Source organism: Melospiza melodia, chromosome 3, assembly GCF_035770615.1.
Source record: "Melospiza melodia melodia isolate bMelMel2 chromosome 3, bMelMel2.pri, whole genome shotgun sequence".
Lineage (NCBI taxonomy): Eukaryota > Metazoa > Chordata > Aves > Passeriformes > Passerellidae > Melospiza > Melospiza melodia.
This window is the reverse complement of record NC_086196.1, coordinates 113093083-113114256: the sequence shown is the minus strand read 5'-3', so window position 1 is coordinate 113114256 and position 21174 is coordinate 113093083. Positions and strand designations below refer to the sequence as shown.

Here is a 21174-nt window from a genome sequence, read left to right as displayed (position 1 = left end):
TCAGAGTAATGCTGTGATTCCATATGAATATCCCTTTCCAGAGTTCCACACTGAGGCCTGGGGAATTTAACAGGTCTTTCCACATCACAGGGAATGTGGCCAGCCAAGGAAACCGGACTGACTTTGGAACTGCCATACTCAAGGCTGGGGACTTTTCTCCTTAAAATCATTTCACCAATGAAAACAAAGCCCAATGTCATGAAAGAGAGGAGGGAATAACAGAACAAACTACAAATGACAAGGAATACAAGAAATACATCTTCTGTTGATCAAGCCAGAACATTCCAGCACAGAGTAAGGTGTGTGTTGCTGTTCCCTTTGGCTTCTGGTAAGATGTGACACCCAGTCCCCACCCATTTTACTGCCATTTACCACCCTCCAAGCACACAGCCCTTACTGGAACACACACTGGAAGCCAATACCTTTAGAACTAGCAGAGAGTGCTGCTCTTTTGATAGCATATGTCTTCAGACACCTCTCAAACATGTCATCCCAAAGGGCCACAATTCCATCTTTTCCACCCGTCACAAAGCCCTGCACAGGCACAGGAGCAGAACACACACAAATGTCAGCACTCATGGGAGAGATTCAAAAGGACATGGCCAAAGGCACAATAAAGCCTCCCCTGCTTTTTATTCATGTGTCAAACTAAAAATACTGGAGTCTGTACCTATGAGGAAAAAATTCAAGTGGACAAGATGTGGAGTTGCTTTTCTAGGGTAATAAAGATTTGCAACCACATGGAGCACACACTGCTGTAAACAGGAATGCTGGACCAGGACATTTGCCTGCATGTGGGAACAAGGGATGGGAAAATGTGATTTACCCTTAGAAGAGGCAGTAGCTGGCAGAAACAGCTTCTCAAGTTGTTCCAAATTCAATTGACTTAACAGATGCTTCAGCCCAAGTTCTAATAATGCATCAGGGACCGATTCTCTCATTAATTCCCTGGGTAGATTATCTGGGCCAAGTGAATGCAGAAGAGCATAAATAACTAACCAACAAAAATCTAAGTGAAGAGGATGTTCAGTGCCAAGATCAAACAGAAAAATTGATAGGAAAGCTGGGAACAATCAATTAGGGCCAGAAAGGATTGAGTCACAGGGATCTTAATTGACCTTGATATATAAAAATGTTAATAGCTAACATTCTTCTCATCTTTTACTTCTACAGTTGAAACCATAACCTCAAAAGGGATATTCCATTATCAACATTATCTTCAAATTGCCAGGGGCAAAACTTTGTCTTTAGCTCGTTTGTGTGATGCAGATATTTTGCCATAATTTCTTTTATGGATGTATTGATGCAACTGAAAGAGAATTCTTTTGTTATCTGGAATAGTTAACTCAAAACCCAAAACCTTTGGGTTCTGAGTCTTAATCAAGACGTTATCTGCCATCTTGACTAAGACACAATGATAATATTATTAAAAGATCATGATAATATTATTAAAAGATCATGTTTCATATTTTAGAAACTGGTAATGCACAAATGTTTTTGGGATCAGCTTGAAGAGGCAATGAGTGTTACCCATTACTCCCTGTGGTTTGCACAAACATGAAAACCACACTCTTGAGCAGAGTGAGAAATAAATTTTGAATTTTTGGAGGTCAGAAAGCTGCTGGTCAGGTACCATCACATGGAACAAGGTGCTTACAAATCCAGGTGTATCAAATAACAGAGCTCATTCCTATTGGCTTTGTTTAATCGCAAACACCTCTAAAATCCATGGGTGCCACAAAAATCCAGGTGAAGAAGGTGACAGATACCTTGTCCAGTGCATGCATGGCAAACACAGGTCCATCATGGGCCTTCACTGTCCTCAGCAGCAGGGTCTCCTTCCAGATGTAGATGTCCCCAGTGGCAGCCCCAGAGAACACCAGCTCCTCCCCGCGCCCGTACGAGACGCTCATCATGGTCTCCAGCTTCCCCACGCTCCCAAACGTGCCCCGCTTGGAGGTGAAGCCTCCACCTGCAACAGCAGCACAGGCCTTGCTCTGCTTGGGCTGTACAGGACAAATGTTTGACCCCAAGATCTCCTGGGGCTGCCTGATAATGGAAATGCAGAAGGAAAAAGCACAACCAAAGAAAGTGAACCCAGCAGTGACAGCTCTGGAGCAGATCAGCCTCAGGTCTTCAGACTGTCTTCCCCAGCAGGAGATAAATTTGGTGAGGAATTGTGCAAAACCAACTACTGCAAGGTCTGGTGTAGCCATGATATCTTCTGAAAAATCCTTTCTTTAGGATTTTTCCTCCTGAGAAGCTAAGAGGCCTCAGGAACAAAATGTAAACATTGATTAACTGCTGCTGTGGAATGCAGCAGGTGCATCTGGGATTGGTCTCATGTGGTTGTTTCTAATTAATGGCCAATCACAGTCAGCTGGCTCAGACTCTCTGTCAGAGACACAAGCCTTTGTTATCATTCTTCTTTTTCTATTCTTAGCCAGCCTTCTGATGAAATCCTTTCTTCCATTCTTTTAGTATAGTTTTAATATAACATATATAATAAAACAATAAATCAAGCCTTCTGAAACATGGAGTCAGATCTTCGTCTCTTCCCTCACCCTCAGACCCCTGTGAACACCATCACAGTCTGACAGGGTGGTTTTTGCCCACAGCAGCTTCTGCCATGCTGCTTCTCTGCAGAGGTGACCCCAAGCAGATTGGTTTAGCTGTCCCCTGGCACCCTGAGCTTTTGGCAGCAGGTTGCAGAATAAATGGCAGGGTCTGTTCCTCCAAATCACCACAGCCTTGCTTTGGGTCAGAAAGCAGAAGCAGCCGTGAGGCCATGAATCAATGCTTAGACAAAAATACACATAAATCACAAAACATCATTTGTACAGGTGGCCTTGTGTCAAGGCACTGTGGGCTTCAAGGCTGACACCACACAAACTCCCCACTCCATTGAGCAGATCTGAATTAAAAATCACCATTTTTATTGGAAAGAAACTGTTTTTGGGGCAAGATGCTGCTTAATGCACATTCCCACCATGGAATTTGGCACACAGCAATGCAAATCTACGTAATCACTGCAAAAATAACCTAAAGACTAAAAAAAAGCAGAAAAAATAATTATTTATCTGAGAGCACCTGAACCACTTGAATGCTTAAACTATGGTATGAAGTGTAGGAAGCTCTTAAAATGACCTAATTTTGAGTTGTTCTGAGCACTTGTATCATTTGTACACAACTAAAAAGTCATGAAGAGCAAAAAATTCAGTCCTGAATAAAAAATATCCTCAATCAGAACCTGATTTTCTGGGAGCCAAGGATGCTTGCTTAGGAGAATGTCTTAATATTATGATTAGAATCTAAACACAATTAACTGGAAATTCCTTCCAAGGAGGAAGGAATATTATGACATTTGCTGACTCAGAGGTGGGTTTTAACACCTTTAATATTTTGGTAACTGGAAAAGTGCTTAACTAATAAAACAAATTCTTAAACTGGGAATATGATGTTCCTGTATTAAAAATGTTCACAAATTCCCATATTAATAAAATATAAAATACTCAATACAGTACCTGTTTGCTGCCAAAATTTGATGTGCTTCATCCCAACTGTGACAAGTCTGTCCACATGATGTGGATTACACTTCACTACAAATATTTTATCTTTATGGCCCCTGCAATAGAAGTAGACATTTTAAAAGCTTGGCAAAAGATGACTTAAGATTTCAAACTAATTAAATCATTGATATAAATAATTTCCCCATCTAGCAAAAAGTAGAGAGCCATATTTCTAATCTGCAAGGGTTTAGTTCTGGGATTTTGCCTCATGGAGCTGGCAGGAGAATTTGAGCACACACCATGTGGGGACTACAGAAATGTGGGGAATAAAAATCCTCTCTCACTGAATTTCAGTTCATTTAAGTCATAACAAAGGAGCAGGCAATAAAGGTCAAGGCAATTAAGAGAAGACATAAAGGTCAAGATAAGTATTTAAGTGCATGAGAACTCAATAAATATTAAAAGATAGTCTGACAGGAAAATTGAGGAAGTGTTTAATCTGTGGGCTTCAAAACAGAAAACAAAATCACGTATTATAAAATTGTAGCAGTTCACTCAGCAGCACATTCACCTCCAGGTTTAGTTCTTGGGTAACTAAAGTTATGCTTGTTGATGTATTTATGGGAATTTACAAGCTTGGGTCTTATCAAAGGAAAAATTATTCCCAGGTGTAAAGCATTAATTAAATCCATGTCAGTGTTTCATAAAACCCCAAAGCAGGAAGCATTAGCTTTTCACTGTAATCTGCAGGTTTATGCTAGGATTAAGTCACTTTTTCCTGACAGGCTCAGCAGAGATAGAAAATCACATGGTTCTGACACCCCTCTGAGGGTCAGTATTCCATTTTAGTAGGAATGTCTGGATGCAAACCAGTCCTGGCCACCCCTGACATCTGCAGCACATCATCCTGCAGTGCTGAGGTGTTTGGCTCCCACTTACTCAACAAGGACTTTAATGGAATTAGACAGGAGGTAGGAGAGCCAGGACAGGGAAACAAGCTGCATATTTAGCTCTGAAACAATTAAAGCAAATAAATAAGAGTGTTCTTAATGTTGCAACAAAAAAAAAAAAAAAAAAACAACCAAAAACCTGAGAAGTCATGCTGAAATAAATCAGCCTAGAGAGATAAAGCAAAAAGAACATTCACAAAAGTAAATCTAACTGCAGAATAAACATAAGTGTCTGTATATGGTGAATGGACACCCATTTGCCAGGTTTATATGGGTCCATATGATTGTAAGGAGATGCTCTTTCATTCTTGTGTGCAAAGGCCACATGAGGGCTTTTGTGTCTCTCTGTCCTCCTGCGCTCACCAGAACAGGGGAGTTGCATTTAGGCACTGCTAAAATTTAAACAACGGTTTAAACTGCAAGGTTTTAGAAGATACATTCATTTTTCTGCTCTCTGTGAGGACCCTGCATATTTTGAAGATAACAGATGAGCAATAATAGATGCACTGGGTACATGCAGCATTACATGGTGAAAAGAACCCAAGTGCTCCATGTTTTATCTGTCCTGGGAGCAGCAGCCCCAGGTAGTGACACAGCTTATCATTTTCTTGTTTTTAAAAGCTTAAAGGTCAGCGTGGGAATACAGAAAGTATTTCTTTGCTTGCAAGTCAAGCACAATCTGTCTGGGGACAGCAGAACTGGGATTGCAAAGCCCAGGAAAATGTCACGTTTCACAACACAGCCAGGGCTGTTGCTAAGCAAAGCCTCCAGCACAGATTTTAGACAGGATTTAAACCCTCACTGCCTAATAAACTGGATGTCTGAGATGAAATTGTATAGCTAACAGACTGTGGTACACACACATGGAGTGAAACACTGATTTCTTCACTAATGGTACACTACTAACAGAGACTGCTGCCACCAGAAAATCTCATTTCTTCTGCAATGTCACCATACAGTAATTAAAGTAAATTACCTTTCACGGGCACTTTTTTGCAGCTATACTAACAATTTCTACTGAGCAGTGCTACATTACACGGTTGCAGAGAGCACATGGAATTCTCTCCTTGCCTTTCTGGCCCATGCATCCACTCTCACAGGAATTCTGCTCAGTCCTGGTGACCAGGGGCACACTTATTTTGTCCAAGGCTGAGACAGAAACCAGGTTCTCAGACAGTTTGATTTTCCTACACTGAATAACTATTGTTGCAATCCAACAGTTGAGTACAAAACAGCAAACATGCCACTTTAATCCAATTCTCTTCCCAGCACTGCTCCCTTCAGGAAAGCACAAAGGACTCTTCACTGTCAGGTTAGCAGCTGAGCTTTCCACTGGCAATTGGAAGAGCAAATAACTCAGAGAAAGCTGGCTCAGAAGGAAGGCTGGATCAGCAGTGACTGAAATACTTATATAGAATAGAGAGAACTCTTTTTTCTTTTTAGAAAGTGATCTGGTGATTGATGGAACCCAGCACATCATTGACTACATAAAGGAAATGACACTTCTGGTGACTTCTGCCCTAAGCCAGGACACAAAACTGAAAGAAAATACTAAACTTCACTCGAAAAGCCTGAAACAAACCACAGTGCCAATGTGGCTCTCCCAACAGAAAGGATAAGAACTCCTGACAGAAATAGTTAATACAATTTCCAAACACTGGTCTGTGCATCCCCAGGTTTTTAATCTGGGTATGTTGCTCTGAAACACCATCCTGCTTTCAGAGGGGAGTTCTGCTTTATTTCTTTGTTCATAGGAAAAATGTGAATGATGCTAATCAGAAAAAACAGCAATCAGAGAGGATTTTAACCTGTGGGTATCCTTACCTCGTTGTTGCCAGCTTTTCTCCCTTTTTCCAGTCCCAGAACACAATGGCATGGTTATCATCCAGCCCCACAGATGCCAAACATTTCCCATCAGCTGCACAGAAGCAATACTGAGTGTTAAAGGGGCTGAGGCTTTAGCTGAAAATGTAACAGGCAATGAACCAACAATCACATTGCAAACTGAATTTCTAATGTGATATTATAAATGAAGCAAAAAACCCCCCCAAATTAAGTTTGAGAAATTGGAGTTCAGATCTTTTCCCTAAGGCAGACACAAAGCATTCCTATGTGTAAGTACAAGGAAAACAGGGAAGATCAACCAAGGCAATAAAATTCAATTCATAAAGCTCAAGCACCCTAAACTCACGTTGCATTTTATTTGAAATATTTCTGATAGATAATGCTTCTTTTCTTTGCTTGAAATGGTGCAGAGATTTACCAGTGTATGAAATGTTCATAGGCAGGGTGATGAAACTATAAATACAATATAAAATTTTAAGGCTAAAAATAACTGCTGGCTATCTTCACTTTCACTGCAGGAAAGACACAGCAGGACTGATAATGAGAGCAAGGAAAGCCAGAAGAGAAAACCATCCATAATTCAACAGTACCCAGGCACTCTTGCCACATGTATAAAATAATGATAAACACAACCATCTCTAACAAAGTTTTAGAGACAAACTTCTGTGCTGACATTCTACAAAGTTTATAAAACTAAGCCATGATTACTGCAGCCAATGATAAGACAATTTATAGGGTGCAGGAGGAGCTGATCACCTGCCTGGCTTTTTTAACTGCACAAAAGTCACAGCTGGAGGGAGCAGAGCTGGGTAGGGACTGAACAAAAATACTGATCTGGGAATGGGCTTCTCACAGAAATGAACGGTGTGAAGGACTCAGCTTGGGCATATTTGACTTCAAGAGGAAAAAGAGAATCATTGATATAAATTACTCTATCAGAACTGCTGCAGAGTTCACAGGACTGAGTAAGTTCTTACAGATTTTAATGATTGATCTTACTAGAAGCAAGAAGAAGGGGAATTTAAGAATTAGTAGGAAAGAAACAGGACCAAGTGGAAGAAGCAGAATAAGGTAGGAAGAAAAGAAGTTAAAATACAGGACAAGAAACCAAAACTGAGTTTATATAAAAAATCCCCAAACAACACAACAATTTAAACTTTATGCACTTGAAACAGGAGGTTTATGCACTAATATGGACTACAGCCTCCAAACAATATCCCAAGGTATAAATGTTAAATTAGCCACCAGAGGGCACAGCCAAACGTTGCAGGAATGAAATGATCCTCAGAATCACCGTGTCCTGAGAAGGGCTGTACAAGAAGGACCCAGCTTTGAGAAATGGGCAGCAGCTGATGGTTTAGAGAGAGAACTGGGGGGAAAAGTAAGCTGCTTCATCAACTACAGCCAGAAAAGGTTGGGAGATCCAGGTTTCTATCTTTAAGCTCCACATAAGTGTGATCTGAACCCGATTGTGAAAGCTCTGTTATTAAGACAATGCAAATCCCCTACACAGGGCAGTGCAGCCCCTGATCCTGCAGGGAGCTGCGCATTTGCTCAGCTCTGTCCCTGCCCATGCCAAGAATCCCAACTAAAGGCAGTCAGGAGTGCAGTGTGTGCATTATCCTCAGGATCAGGTCCTAAAGCAACACTGTAATGTTGAATGGTTGCTACTTTTAAAAAGACATACAGTATTTTTTACAGATTTATGCCCACAGAATATTTGGCCAGTTTATTCTTTACAGGCACATGGGTTCCAAGATCCAGAATATTCCTACTTGGCCAGGAATTTACTTGGTGTTAAAAATGCAAACCACAAAGAATTTTCAAGTATAGGAATGTTTGTTCAATTAAGGATCTTAACAAGAAGTTTTTTGACATCTGTGCACATTGTCTAATACCAGTTAAATCATCCTTATCCATTTTTCTTCCTTCTGGCACTTTATCTCCTTTCAGAGTGAGCTTATATACCACAGTGGGTCAGCAATTTCACATCTGAATTTCAGCTCCTGGATGAACACCAGGGCTCCTCTCCTGATAATGGAATATGACTGAGTTCCACAGATTTATCTTTGTGGAAGTCAAACTTCTTTTGTATAGTCTTGTCTTACAAATGTGATCTACATCCTAATGAAGTCTTACCACATTTCTGGAGAGCAGAATATGAAATAAGCTGTGTTTAATTGAAAAAAAAATCAGATCAAGTAGAGGATAGTTCAGATAAAGTAATCTCTTAATTTTTTTCATAGAGAAGGGAGAATGAATTTTCAAGGCCTTTTATGAAGATACAGAAGTATTTAAGTCCCCACCATATGGATGATATTCTTCAGTGCTGCACACAGGAATTATCCCTTAAAAACTGAGACAGCTCAGGGCAGCCAGCTTGGAAAGACAAGTGGGAGAGACAGCAGACAACTGTTTGTCATATTTACTTCTTCTGTAAACTCACTGAAAAATGTGGCAATTGTTAGCAAATGCAAAGAGTTGGATGAGCCCAGAGGTGACATTTCCAACTCATTCATATGCTTTGAGTCACCATCCTGCCTGCTTTAGAATTCTCACAGCACCATGTAGAGAGTGACCAGAATTCCAACTGCACACTTGGTATTATCTGCTAGACACCACCCAAATCAATCATTGACCAAGTGACCAAAGGCCCATGACTGACTTCACCACACACACTGTTTTTATCCCAAGTCAGCAAGCTTCCATGTAAAATAGGTACTGGCTGCAATTTTACACCTGTTTGAATTAACACTGCATCACAAGGATTGCCTTTAAATTACTCATTTAGATAAACATAGGCTGTGGCTCACCTGAAAAATCCAGTGCACACACTCCTCTCTGGTGCTGGCCTTTGAGCAAGGATAAACATTTCAGAGTCTGGGTGTCCCAAACATGGATAGCAGCATCTCTTCCAACCTAGATCAGAGGGTTAATTGGGCTCTCTGCCCATAGAAGTTCAAAGCACACCAATAACAGTAATTAGCATTATCATATCTTTAAAACCCTACAGAGGTTTGTCATTTGCCCTATTTTATCTTTTTCAAGATTTATTTTTTCATTCAGAGAAATATCAGTGGATGGTCTCTAAAACTATCACTATTCAGTGGAATATTCATAGTATCATTTATCCTGATTTCTGAATGAATATGTATACACTGAATACATCATATTCAGTACCAGATATCAGGAAAGTGCCCATCAGCTTTTATCTGAGCAAAGTTGTTGAAAGCTCCCACAGTACAAAAATACTGCAACTGAGCCATTAAAGTCCAAAACATTCTAGGAAGGAGATAAAATACCGCTCCTGTGTTTTACATGAGAGATTAAAAGTAAATATAAGACTTTTGAAGGCCATAGCACAAGACTGGTAGTGTTTACATTATACAGGAATGGTTTTTTAATCATCTCCAACAGTTTCAGCAGGGAAATAGGAAACAACATTCAGTTTGCCCGGATTTAGGAGGAAACAATACACGTGAGGAAAAAGAAAATGGCTTTTTTTCTAATTCTATATAAAACATGATTGCTGCCACTTTGAACTCCCCACCTGCCCAGTAGCCACATAGTCCTTGATGGGGTGGATGCTGAGGCTGAGGATGTCGTCGTCGTGGCCGAGGTAGAGGCGCTGCGAGTGCTGCTGCCGGTTGTACACGACGGCCACAGCAGCGATGTGATAAACCACCTCCCCTGCCTGGGTGTAGAACAGGTTGTTCCTGCAGTCATAGCCCCTGTACCTGCAGCAAACACCAAACAAACACCTGGCTGCAGGGGTTGTGATAAACCACCTCCCCTGGGTTGTTCCTGCAGTCACAGCCCCTGTACCTGCAGCAAACACCAAACAAACACCTGGCTGCAGGGGTTGTGATAAACCACCTCCCCTCCTGCAGTCATAGCCCCTGTACATGCAGCAAACACCAAACAAACACCTGGCTGCAGGGGTTGTGATAAACCACCTCCCCTGCCTGGGTGTACAGCAGGTTGTTCCTGCAGCAAACACCAAACACCTGGCGGTAGGTGATGTGATAAACCACCTCCCCTGCCAGTAGAACAGGTTGTTCCTGCAGTCACAGCCCCTGTACCTGCAGCAGACATCAAACATCTCATGGCTGCCCCACAGCTGCTCGGGAAATCTGTGCTATAGATTTGTGTGTTAAAGGAAAGGAGTCCTGAGGCTCCTCTGTGATACTTCTGAGCTCGAGCTCAGAAGATCTTCTCAAGGGTTACTTTGCACTCAATTCCTAAATCAGCACTGATTTCACAAAAAGGCTGTATCTTTTACATAGAATTGTGTCCAGGTAAGCTTCACGAGGAATTGGATTGGAGCAGAAATCTATCAGGCATTTGAACAAATCACAGCTATTACAAAGACTCCAGGAAACACCAGGTGTATGAGCAACAAGTATAAAATGTAATTTCATAAAACTCAACAGAGATTTATTATTTATCACTGTTACATGCTTCCCCTGTTCTTTAACAAAGAGAATCCTGGAATGGTCTGTTCTGGAAGGGACCTTATGGATCACCCAGCTCCAGCTCCACCTCCTGCCATAGGCAGACATCCCCCACTGCACCAGGCTGCTCAGAGCTCCATCCATCCTAAAACAAAACTGAAAACAGAAAAGCTATACCTGATATTCTAATAATTACCACAGTAAAAATGACAAATTAATTGTGGGTAAGCACCACAAAATGCTTTGCTTATGCTCTGATAAGAGTTGTCAGAGCACCCCAGCAATGTTAATCAATCAGAAATAGCAAATATTATTTTTGTTACCCTACCCATGGATAAACTGCAGTTTCAAGCTGTCCTCGGGTGCTCTCTCTCTCTTAAGGAAGGGCACAGAATGGTTTTTCTCTTTACTTTGCTGTTTCAGCTGAGGTAGGTCTTCTTTGTAAACCTAAAGAAGAATTGCTAAAGTTACCTGCACGTCTCTGCTTTTCTGAATATTTGTGTATGTGAATGAAAGTGACTTTAATAATGAAATTTAATATATGCTAATGTGATGTAGAGTGGTTACAATGCAGAGGCAGGCAGTATTGTCCCCAGCCTTCAGATGATAATAAATGTTTCCTGGACAATGAATTCTCCTGGTATGAATGGCCCAGAACAGCAATCTGGAGCAGCAGCAGCAGAGTGGAGTCTTTCCAGAAGGTTCCAGTGTTACTTAGTGAAAAGCAATGTAAATGGTGACTGGTGTTTTTTAATTTCACCTGCACTTCAGTGCCCAAGCTCAAAGCTGAGCATGAACTGCTTCTGTCTCAGGATTATGGTGAAATGCACAGGAACCAAAATCACTTCAGTGATCTGCCAACACGTCCACAACCCCAAAGTATAATTACAGATCTATAAACGCACAAAATACTTTCCATTTAAACACTATAGAAATGCTAAAATTCTGTGGAGATACTAAAGGTGTTTGAAGCATCCCCAAACCAAATCCATCTCAATGCAGAAATGCAGCTTTAGCGTTTGTTTTCTGTGCCCACATTTCTTGGACAAATGGACAATGAAATTGCCACTCCCACAGAATTCTACCTGACTTCCAAGAAGCAACACTGGATTTTTGGAAGAAATGAAAAGAAAGAAACAAACTCAGTGAAACAAAATACTGGGGCATCATGTTCTGATGCATCTCAAAATGTAGAATCCTCTCTGCTGCTTCAGCCATATTATTAAAAATAAAAAACCCAAACCAAACCCCAATTCTCAAAATAAGATTAATGTTTTTATTTCCCTGTGCTGTTGTCAATTATTTCCTTTAACAAAATGCCAAATGCAGCTTCTCTTGGGGCTGTCTCCCATTTTCCATGAGAGATGCTATTTTAAACATGCTCCTGGTTTTCCATGCATTAACCTGCCTGGAATATTGCTCTTGAACTGCCTGCAATGATATTGTCACTTGTAGTTTTTAAACCCAGATGTCCTTTTTGACACACAGACAGTGTGGAGGAGGATGATGGCTGATTTGAATACAGATGGAAATTCAGAAGGAGGAGGGGAGGAGGAGAATGACCAGCACTCCAGTGAAACTGGGAGTGAATGGAAGGGAAAGGAGAGAATTTGGCAAAATCTGTTTCATTTGTCATTCATGATTGATCCCTGTAATAAACAGGTGAAAGAGGCTGTTGGCAGAAGGACCTATGCAATTTATTGCAGTCTAGAAAGTGAGGTGAAAAGATAAAGAATGCCCTTGCTTCAAGCCTGGAATATTAGAGGTGAGCTTCCCACATCCCAGAAAGCAGCCCCACACCAGCCATTAAACCCCTTAAATCAACATGAACCAAGTTATTCTGTGATTTTCCCCCTCAATACAAGACCCCAGTCCTGCTCTGAGGGATTTCTGACCTTTCCCATTGCAGCTGAGAGCTCACTGGACAAGGGGACAGGCAATACTCAAAATGACCACAGCTCCTGGAACCAGGTTCTAGTCACTTGTAAACAGAGTCCAAATCAGAGTGGTTTGGCTTGGGAGGGACCTTAAAGATCACCTTCCAACCCCCAAAACACTTCTAAATTCTTTTCTCCAAACCCTTTCAAATTCTCATCTCCAGCTCAAGGGTTTATGTAGATTGCTTGCATAATCAGCTGAATTCCATCAAAATAACTGAGAGGAGTCCATGAGTCAGCAGTAAACTTCCTCTCTGTGCTGAACAGGGATGGCAACTTGCCAGGTAATTGGCCCTGGGAGTTATTTCACACTCACCTGGCGATCATAGTTGATTTGAGCTTCCTGCTCAATGTCAGAATCCAGCTCTGGCACGTCAGATAAATCTGAATCTGATTCCTCACTGTAGGAATCAACACCACCCTCTGCTTTAAAAAAAATAAATTAAAAATCTATATATTGAACACATAAAATCACAGGAAAATAGTATGTGACATTTTTATATAATTTAGACTATGGGCAAAGCAGTATTCAAGAAATCTGGAAGCTCAAGCAGCTTGTAAAAGTCACGGGGGCTGACTGAATGTGTCAGCCTTCATTTCTGTCTCTCCTGTTTCCCTGCCCGGGGCAGGAAGGTGGCAGAAAGAAGCAAAATCACTGAGCAGCTACTGGTACAGTTCCAGCATCAGAGAATTCTGCTTTCAAAACAGGGTCTGGAGAGCAGACACACAGAAATGACAAATAAAAGCTTTCACTGATCATTCTTTGTGCTTAAAATATTTGCTGTAATTTAGATAATTTACCAAATTGTGCATGTACAGAGTGAAATTTTGCCCTTCTGCTGCAGGGAATCCCAATTTTAGCAATCACCATGACACAGCTCATATGGCTTTGGTAGGATATTATAAAGATCATGACTATAACAAGAAGAATATCTGAGGTACAGCTCCTGCATAAATATGAGAAATTTGTTGTGAGATGCGTGAGATTGCATTGAAAGCTAAAATTAAACAATTAAATGTGTAGTGTGACTTATGAATTCAAGTTAGATGGTTAAGGTTGGAAATTCAATTATCCAGTCCCTCTAAATGTCTTCTTTCACACACTTTGAGGAATGATGTTTATGTATTCCCCAACACAAATATTGCAGACTGCAGCAGCTTTTAATGTGGCCCAAACCAAGGCTTGTCTTTGACAGCTTCAATGTCCCAAACATGCTGAGTATATGCAATTCCAAAGAATTATGATTTTTTTTTCCTGCTAAATCAATAAGAGCTCTCCCAGCAGTGCTGCATTCTGTGCTGATTTAATTTAACAAATACTTGAACAGAGATGATGTTTACCTTGTGGAGAGGCTTCCAAGATGCCATTGGTTATCCCTTCTGGCACAAACCTCCACTGAAAAACGGAGTGATCAGCACCTCCTGTGCTCAAAACCCACTGGAAATCGTGGGACCAGCGCACATTGGTGACGTGGGCTGAGTGGCCAACGTATTTCCTGAATTTAGCTCCTGGAAACAACAGGAGAAATGCTGCTATGTGAGGGGAAAATTAACCTTATACTAATGAAGTTAGGTTCCTAATAGAAACATACACTTGTGAAGGCTGAAAACCAAAAAATACTCAAATGCCTCATTTGATATGCTGATATAAAAATAATTATGATATAAAAATAATATGGACAATATCTTCAGTTGCCAGAAAAGTACTTCAATCTTGGCAGGAAGTACCAGACACACACAAGGTTTAATTTTCACCTTTCTGGCCACGAGTGCCACTGTGAACTCAACACATGCATTACATTTTTTCTAAAACACAAATTTTGAAAATACACTGAGATGTGATATCAAAATAAACACTGAAGCTCACAGAAAGGCAAAAGGTTGTTTGATTTGGATTGCTGGTTTTATGTGCAAATCCTGAGGAAGCAGCCACACATTCTTAACACTTCTGAAAACAGCTACACAGAGAGGGTTAAAGTCTCCTCTCTGTATCCATTGATACTCACAGGAATTGTGCACTCACTAATTGGAATTTTACACCAGAAAGAAAAGCCACCATTAGAAAATACACTGATACAGTATTGAGGTGAATCTTGCATTTTCAGTCATACAAAATTCCACCTTACCTTTCTTTAGGCACGGAAATCTGAATAATTTCACCAGGCCAAAGTCATCACCAGTCACCAGCACGGAGCTGTTGTAATTCCCATCCACAGAGTTGACATCTGTGATGTTTGTGTATTTTGGCCAAATTCCACTCACTTCAGCTCCTATCACACAGGTCCATGAAGCCCAGTGAATTCCTTTGATCTCATCTTTGCTTGTTAGATGTTTCCCAGCTGAAAATGTGCAGGTGAATAACCAATTTCATAATCTGCTTTTTAGAAACTCTGTTTCTTTTCATCGTATTTATCTGTGTATTCTAGCTGTAATTAATTTTTAACCTCAATTAAGAAGAGTCACAATCTTCCTTTAAATTACTATAATCTCTCATTTGTGATGTGTGAGGACAGCACACATCTGAGGAGTTCTAATGCAGCTGCATTAGAAATAATTAGAATACTAATGAGAATTAGTATGCTAATTAGGATTGGCATGATAAAAACATACGAAAATGGAAAAACTTCATCATTCCAAATCTACCAAAGAAACGCCTTCAGTAGAAAGTACTGTGAATGGCAAGAGTTCCTAGAACACTTTCAAGTGCCACAATTTTAAATCATGCTCATGTGCTAGTAGTTTTTCATCCACATTAAGTCCCTGAAATGTGAGTATTTGGTCAGTCAGCCATTCTGTACTGGTACTTTTTACTTACAGGGGCTGTTTCAGAGTTGATTGAAGGTTGCCAAACTAGCTCAAAAGAGCCCAAATTTTTATTTCTAAAGCTCTCTTCTGCAAAAGTTTCCTCTAAATATTAGAAAGCATTCTCAAATAAGAGTGAGAATAAGTCAATTAGTTATCAGTGTTGTTTCTACCAACAAGCTTTTACATTGAGAACCTCAGCAATTCAAGCTGACTCAAACAATTCTCCTATTTTTAGTTATAATCTTAAAAACATTCTGATCACTAACAGGAATCATTCATCAAGAAAGGACAATAGGGACAGAAGGGCTTTGGCAGTTACCTAAGAGTGAGTTAAGCTGTAAAAGTTGTTATGAAAAAAAATGTAATTTACACAGCAGAGACAGCCTCTCCTTAAAGCTGAGGATATTGAAAAAATGAGCAGTGGGTATTTCTCTATGTTCCAGCCAGGAAACTCCACTTTCACCTGTAATATTTGTATCATGTTTGTGGTGCTCTCTTCAAACCAAAACCAAAATTTAATCATTCATAACACAAGCCCCTTGTAAACTTACAGGGCATCTTGTAGAAGAGCCTCTCTCCAGCACCATCGTTGGTCTGCAGGAACTTGCTGTCCACAGACCAGTCAATGTGGGTGATGAAACTGGAGGATTTGCTGCATTCCCCAATTTTTTTGTATCTCTGGGCCACGGCGTAGATGTCCACGGGCCCATCGTTGGAGCCCACGGCCAGGTAGGAGCCATCGGGGGAAAACTTCATCTCATGGATCACCTCCTTGCGGTCCTTGATGTGAACCACCTCGGTCATGTCCCTGCAGGGGCCACAGGGCACAGTCACAGCTGCACACCAGCAATGTGCAAGGCACAGATGAGATAGATGCACTGAATAATTTGTACAATAGAAATTAGATTTCACTTGAAATATCCTTTTTTTTTTTGTGGATAACTTCCTATTGCTTCCATTGTTTCGACGCATTTTTAAAGCAGCAGACAGAAACCACTCTGCCTGTCCACAATGATTCTCTTCACCTGCTCTAATGAAGTACTACTAGCAGCATCCAAGTCAAGTTTATTGAGATACATTTTGTAAGTTTATCTTTTAAATCCTGACACATAGCACTGTTAAAAGCAGGGTCCTGAAAGGAGAAGCATTCCTAACCCAAGACAGATTTCTAGGAGGCATCAGACAAATTAACAAAGATAAGATTACTGGGAGACTCGGATGCTACTGCTAGCAGCATCCAACCCAAGTTAATTGAGATACATTTGGTAAGTCTACCTTTTGAATCCTGACACAAAGCACTGTTAAAAGCAGGGTCCTGAAAGGAGAAGCATTGATTTTAAGCATTTTTAAAGCAGCAGATAGAAACCACTCTGCCTTTCCACAATGTTCCTCATTCTCTTCACCTGCTCTATTGAAGTACTGCTAGTACTTCAGTATTTACTGAGATACATTTTGTAAGTTTATCTTTTAAATCCTGACACACAGCACTATTAAAAGCAGGGTCCTGGAAGGAGAGGCATTGATTTTAAGCATTTTTTAAGCAGCAGATAGAAACCACTCTGCCTGTCCACAATGATTCTCTTCACCTGCTCTAATGAAGTACTGCTGATGAAGCAGCATCCAACCCAAGTTTATTGAGATACATTTTGTAATTTGTCTTTTAAACCCTGACACACAGCACTGTTAAAAGCAGGGTCCTGGAAGGAGAGGCATTCCTAACCCAACACAGAGATTTCTAGGAGGCATCAGACAAATTAACAAGATTACTGGGAGATAAAGATGATTAACTTCTTTAGAAAAATAGTCACTGGGAAGGCTTTTAAATTAATATGAACAGCTCATTTAAGTTTTGTTAAAGTCATTCAAGCAGACCATTACAGGGGTTTTTCCAGGCTTTTGCCTCCTATTAGTTTAGAGTTCCAAGTATTTTAAGTATATGTTTGGCAAACACAAGGAGTACAGTCAGGAGGGGGTAAATTCTACCAGATATCAATTAAACAGCTTTTGTGTTTTCAAATCACAGTGGAGGTTTGGCCATTTCACTCTATGGCCAATTTAAGGCTTTACCTGCTTTTGTGTGCCCTCCATAACAGCATTTCAGACAGAAAATGCTTAAGATGCAGCCATGTAGAAAAAGGCTTTCCACTTACACAAAAAATAGAATTCAGGTTTATCTTGAAAATACTTACAAATGTCTTTTGATTACCAATTATTTTGCCTGGTATGTATATGACAGGAAATAAATCATCAGTGAAGAAGACCCTCTCCAAACTATGTTTTCTCCTTTATGCATTTTTCTTCTCACTAAATACCTGTATAACTTCAGACTACAGGAAAACAGCCACACTTGAAAATCTTAAATTTTATCAACATTATTCCTAAGAATAAATATTTAGAACTTTCTTAAAGCATAGATTTTCTCTTTGCCAAACTGCCACCTTTTTAAAAGAGATATAGATGCACCTGCAATTATTATTTCTTTTTCTTCTGATAAGATACCCAGTGTTTTCTCATCTTACCTGACTCTGAGGACGATGAAGGAGCCATCCTTCATCCCAAGTGCAAGCTGGGACCCGTCAGGGCTGAAGGACACGCTCCGTACGGCCTCCTCCATATTGCAGCGAGCGATCAAGGCATGGTCAGCAAGGCTCCACAACCTGCCCCAAGGGGAAGGGAAAGCAGGAGGGGGCTTTTCCTGACTGCCCAGGGTTTGGGTGTCTTCAGGAGGAACCCCAAAGGTCTAACTCAGCTGGGAAAATCACTTGCACACACCCCTTGTGTTAATATTGTGTAAAGGATTGAGCTCCTTTCAACCTGAACACAACTGTGGTAGAAGAAAACAGAGTGAAGCTCAATTTCATCATCATTTGGTGTTATTTCCAGACTTCACTTATCTGACTGAATTCCCCAAAGTGAATAATAAAAATGAAGTTTCTGTAGACAGGAAGGGTCAATGCAGCTCAGAGTGAAATTTTCACTGAAAGCAACACTCAGGGAACATCAATATTCCAACCACAGGAAAAACTTTCTTGTCCTTACTCTGAATGAGCTAGGAGACAAAACTGCATAATGATTCCTTCATTCACATCAATGCAATTGAAAAGAATCAACCAGTAAATTTTGTCCTAAGACAAAGGCAAATAATGCCCCTATATTTTTCTGAAGGAATGGAAGGAGCTTCCCAAATCACTACAGGTTGACACCCATCAGATCTCAGCAGGCTGCAATACTTAGAAATTTAAAGAACAAGTGAAATAATGGGGAAAAATGCATAAAAGACCTCTCTCAGGGTAGAAGAATTAAGAAAATACCCAACTATCTTTGTTTTGGTAGGATAGAGTCATCAATGTAATGTCCTGATAACACCTTCAGTAAAATATGTGAATTATGAATCAGCAGATGTGATTATGTGCTAAACTGGAGAAAAGAACAATTTGTGCAAGAATTGTAACTGTAACTCACTGGGCTGAGTTGTAAAGCAAAGCTGGCCAGAAAGGAGCCCCAGCCTGGATGGGAGATCCTCCTGTGAGTTCCAGTAAAAGCTCTGGAACAGTAACAATTCCTGGTTTTACTGAAGGCACTGGCACCAAGGATGTGGATGCCACTGAGCTCAGCTCTGCACAGGGAGCTGGGAGGCTCTGGGAGCACAAGAGGCTCCAAAGGAGAAGTTCTGTTCTTGGCACTGGAATAAACAGCATAAACACAACTTGGATGGAGCCTGACAAGAAAGTGGAAAATAAATGAATGTGGGACATTAAAACTGTTTTCAAAGACAAACATGAGGTAGGATCAAGAATCTTGCAGTCTCACAAGGGAGAAGCTGTGAGCCAAACATCACATGGAATGAACCAGGAAGGTTTAGAAAGATTTTGAAGAAAACACTAGAATACAATTATTGCTCCAAAATGTTGCTTCCACAGTCCAATACTCTGGAAGTCCAATTGCAAAACATGACAGTTTATTTAATAAATGAAATAAATAATTCTCTATGCCTTTAGAGAATGATAATTTTTCCCTGTTCCTGTGGTAAGAGATAGGGAAGAGGCAGCTTTCCTAATTGAGATGGTTTGCTCTGGAAATTTAAAATGTTAGAAACCTATATTTGGCTAGAGACTTCTCTCAGCTGGGCTAGGGAAAAATGGAGTAAATCCCCTTCTCATTCAGACACCCCGGACACAAGAACACCATCTGACTCACTAAATACTTTTATTTCTAAACCAATTTAGATTTCCATTACATAGCCACTCTTTGAAAAATAGTGTGATAATTGAATACTGAGAAAATTTACCCAATGAAGCGCAATACAGAAATATCCCTGTGGATGCAATTTAAATATTGCAGAAAAATTGTAGGAAAATACTTTTGTGTACTTTTTTATCTTATTGAAAGTATTTATACATTTCACGGGAATTCCTCACACGAAGCCACAGTCTATAAAAAATCCCAGTAGCATTCAAATGCTACCCTCTCTAGTGCCCAAACAGCCCAAAGATGTGTGATGTCAGGCAGTAAAATCCCTGCACATTGGAGAGAATGGCACATCCAAAGGCATCAGGGATATCAGAGCTGCTCCAGCAGAGATAAGAACGATAAGAGCAGCACTAATCAAGGTTTGATGTGCACACAGATCCTGGAGGGGCACGAGCAGGGTCAGGCTCTGAGTCAGCAGCTCCAGGAGCTGAATTACTCTGTCCACCAGGGGATGAGCTCAAGACAAGAAATCCCATCTTAGTGGGGCTTATTGGCTTGAGGGCAGTGCAATGCTAATCCCAGCTCTGCAGCCCTTCCTCCAGAACTGACCTGAACCCTGCCAGGACATTTGTGTCTCTCTGTGACCCTGGGCAGGCAAACCCCAGCAGAGGAGACCATTCAAGCACTGCACAACCTGAGAGAAATAATCCTCTGTGGGGCGCAGGGAGAAAACACAACTGTAGAGAACAGCTGGCAGTTCTGTGGGGTTCTCACTTGGATTTTAGTTGGAGTTAGAATGAGATGAGGGATGGCAGGGATAGGAAACCAGTACAAGTGAAAAGACTGAAAGGGAAGAAAAAAGAAATCCCAGCTGGGCAGCAAGCCTCAAGGCAGAGGTGAATCATAATGTGCAATCTGAAGGAGCCGGAATCAGAAGCTGGGTGTATGGTAGGAGATGGATTTTTGGCTCAGGAAAACCCCCATCTCTTTAATCACAGGTAAATAATCAGTTCCACTGGGCAGAGTCCATGCTCAGGTGAGAACACAGCAGCTCTGTGGGTGTGGGCTCAGAAAGAGTCTGAACTGGAAAAGGAGCATCCTTGATTTTGTGACAATGTCCACAAATACGTAGACAAAATTTAAAAACGCTGCTGCAAAGCCTGAAGACACAAATGGAGTTACTAAACACAAGATTACAGAATATCCTGAGTTGGATCAGAATCACCAGTGCAGCTCCTGGCCCTACACAGACACCCCAATAATCCCACCCTGTGCATTCCTGGGAGTGTTGTCCAAACACTCCTGGAGCTCTGGCAGCCTTGGGGCTGTGACCATTCCCTGGGGAGCCTGGGCAGGGCCCCACCCCCTCTGGGAAAGAACCTATCCCTAATATCCATTCAAAACCTCCCCTGACTCAGCTCCAGCTGCTCCCTTGGGTCTTGTCACTGGTCACAGACAGAAGCAATCAGTGCCTGCCCCTCCA

The 21174-nt window shown here is 41.0% G+C and overlaps 1 protein-coding gene across 8 annotated transcripts in view; it reads right to left on the bottom strand.

The window, feature by feature from the left end:
• Window positions 1–21174, bottom strand: part of EML6 (EMAP like 6) — a 92162-nt gene that overhangs the window by 28421 nt on the left and 42567 nt on the right. For 6 of the 8 annotated variants that reach the window (XM_063152733.1, XM_063152737.1, XM_063152735.1 and 3 more), the window contains 12 exons: window positions 18020–18157; window positions 16052–16308; window positions 14822–15034; window positions 14037–14204; window positions 13012–13121; window positions 11087–11205; window positions 9855–10041; window positions 9118–9223; window positions 6284–6377; window positions 3525–3625; window positions 1770–1972; window positions 423–534 (listed from right to left, as the gene is read on the bottom strand). In XM_063152733.1, coding sequence (XP_063008803.1) covers window positions 423–534; window positions 1770–1972; window positions 3525–3625; window positions 6284–6377; window positions 9118–9223; window positions 9855–10041; window positions 11087–11205; window positions 13012–13121; window positions 14037–14204; window positions 14822–15034; window positions 16052–16308; window positions 18020–18157 — 1808 coding nt within the window. The remainder of the gene's footprint in view (window positions 1–422; window positions 535–1769; window positions 1973–3524; window positions 3626–6283; window positions 6378–9117; window positions 9224–9854; window positions 10042–11086; window positions 11206–13011; window positions 13122–14036; window positions 14205–14821; window positions 15035–16051; window positions 16309–18019; window positions 18158–21174) is intronic. The other 2 variants (XM_063152732.1, XM_063152736.1) reach the window with 1 other exon arrangement.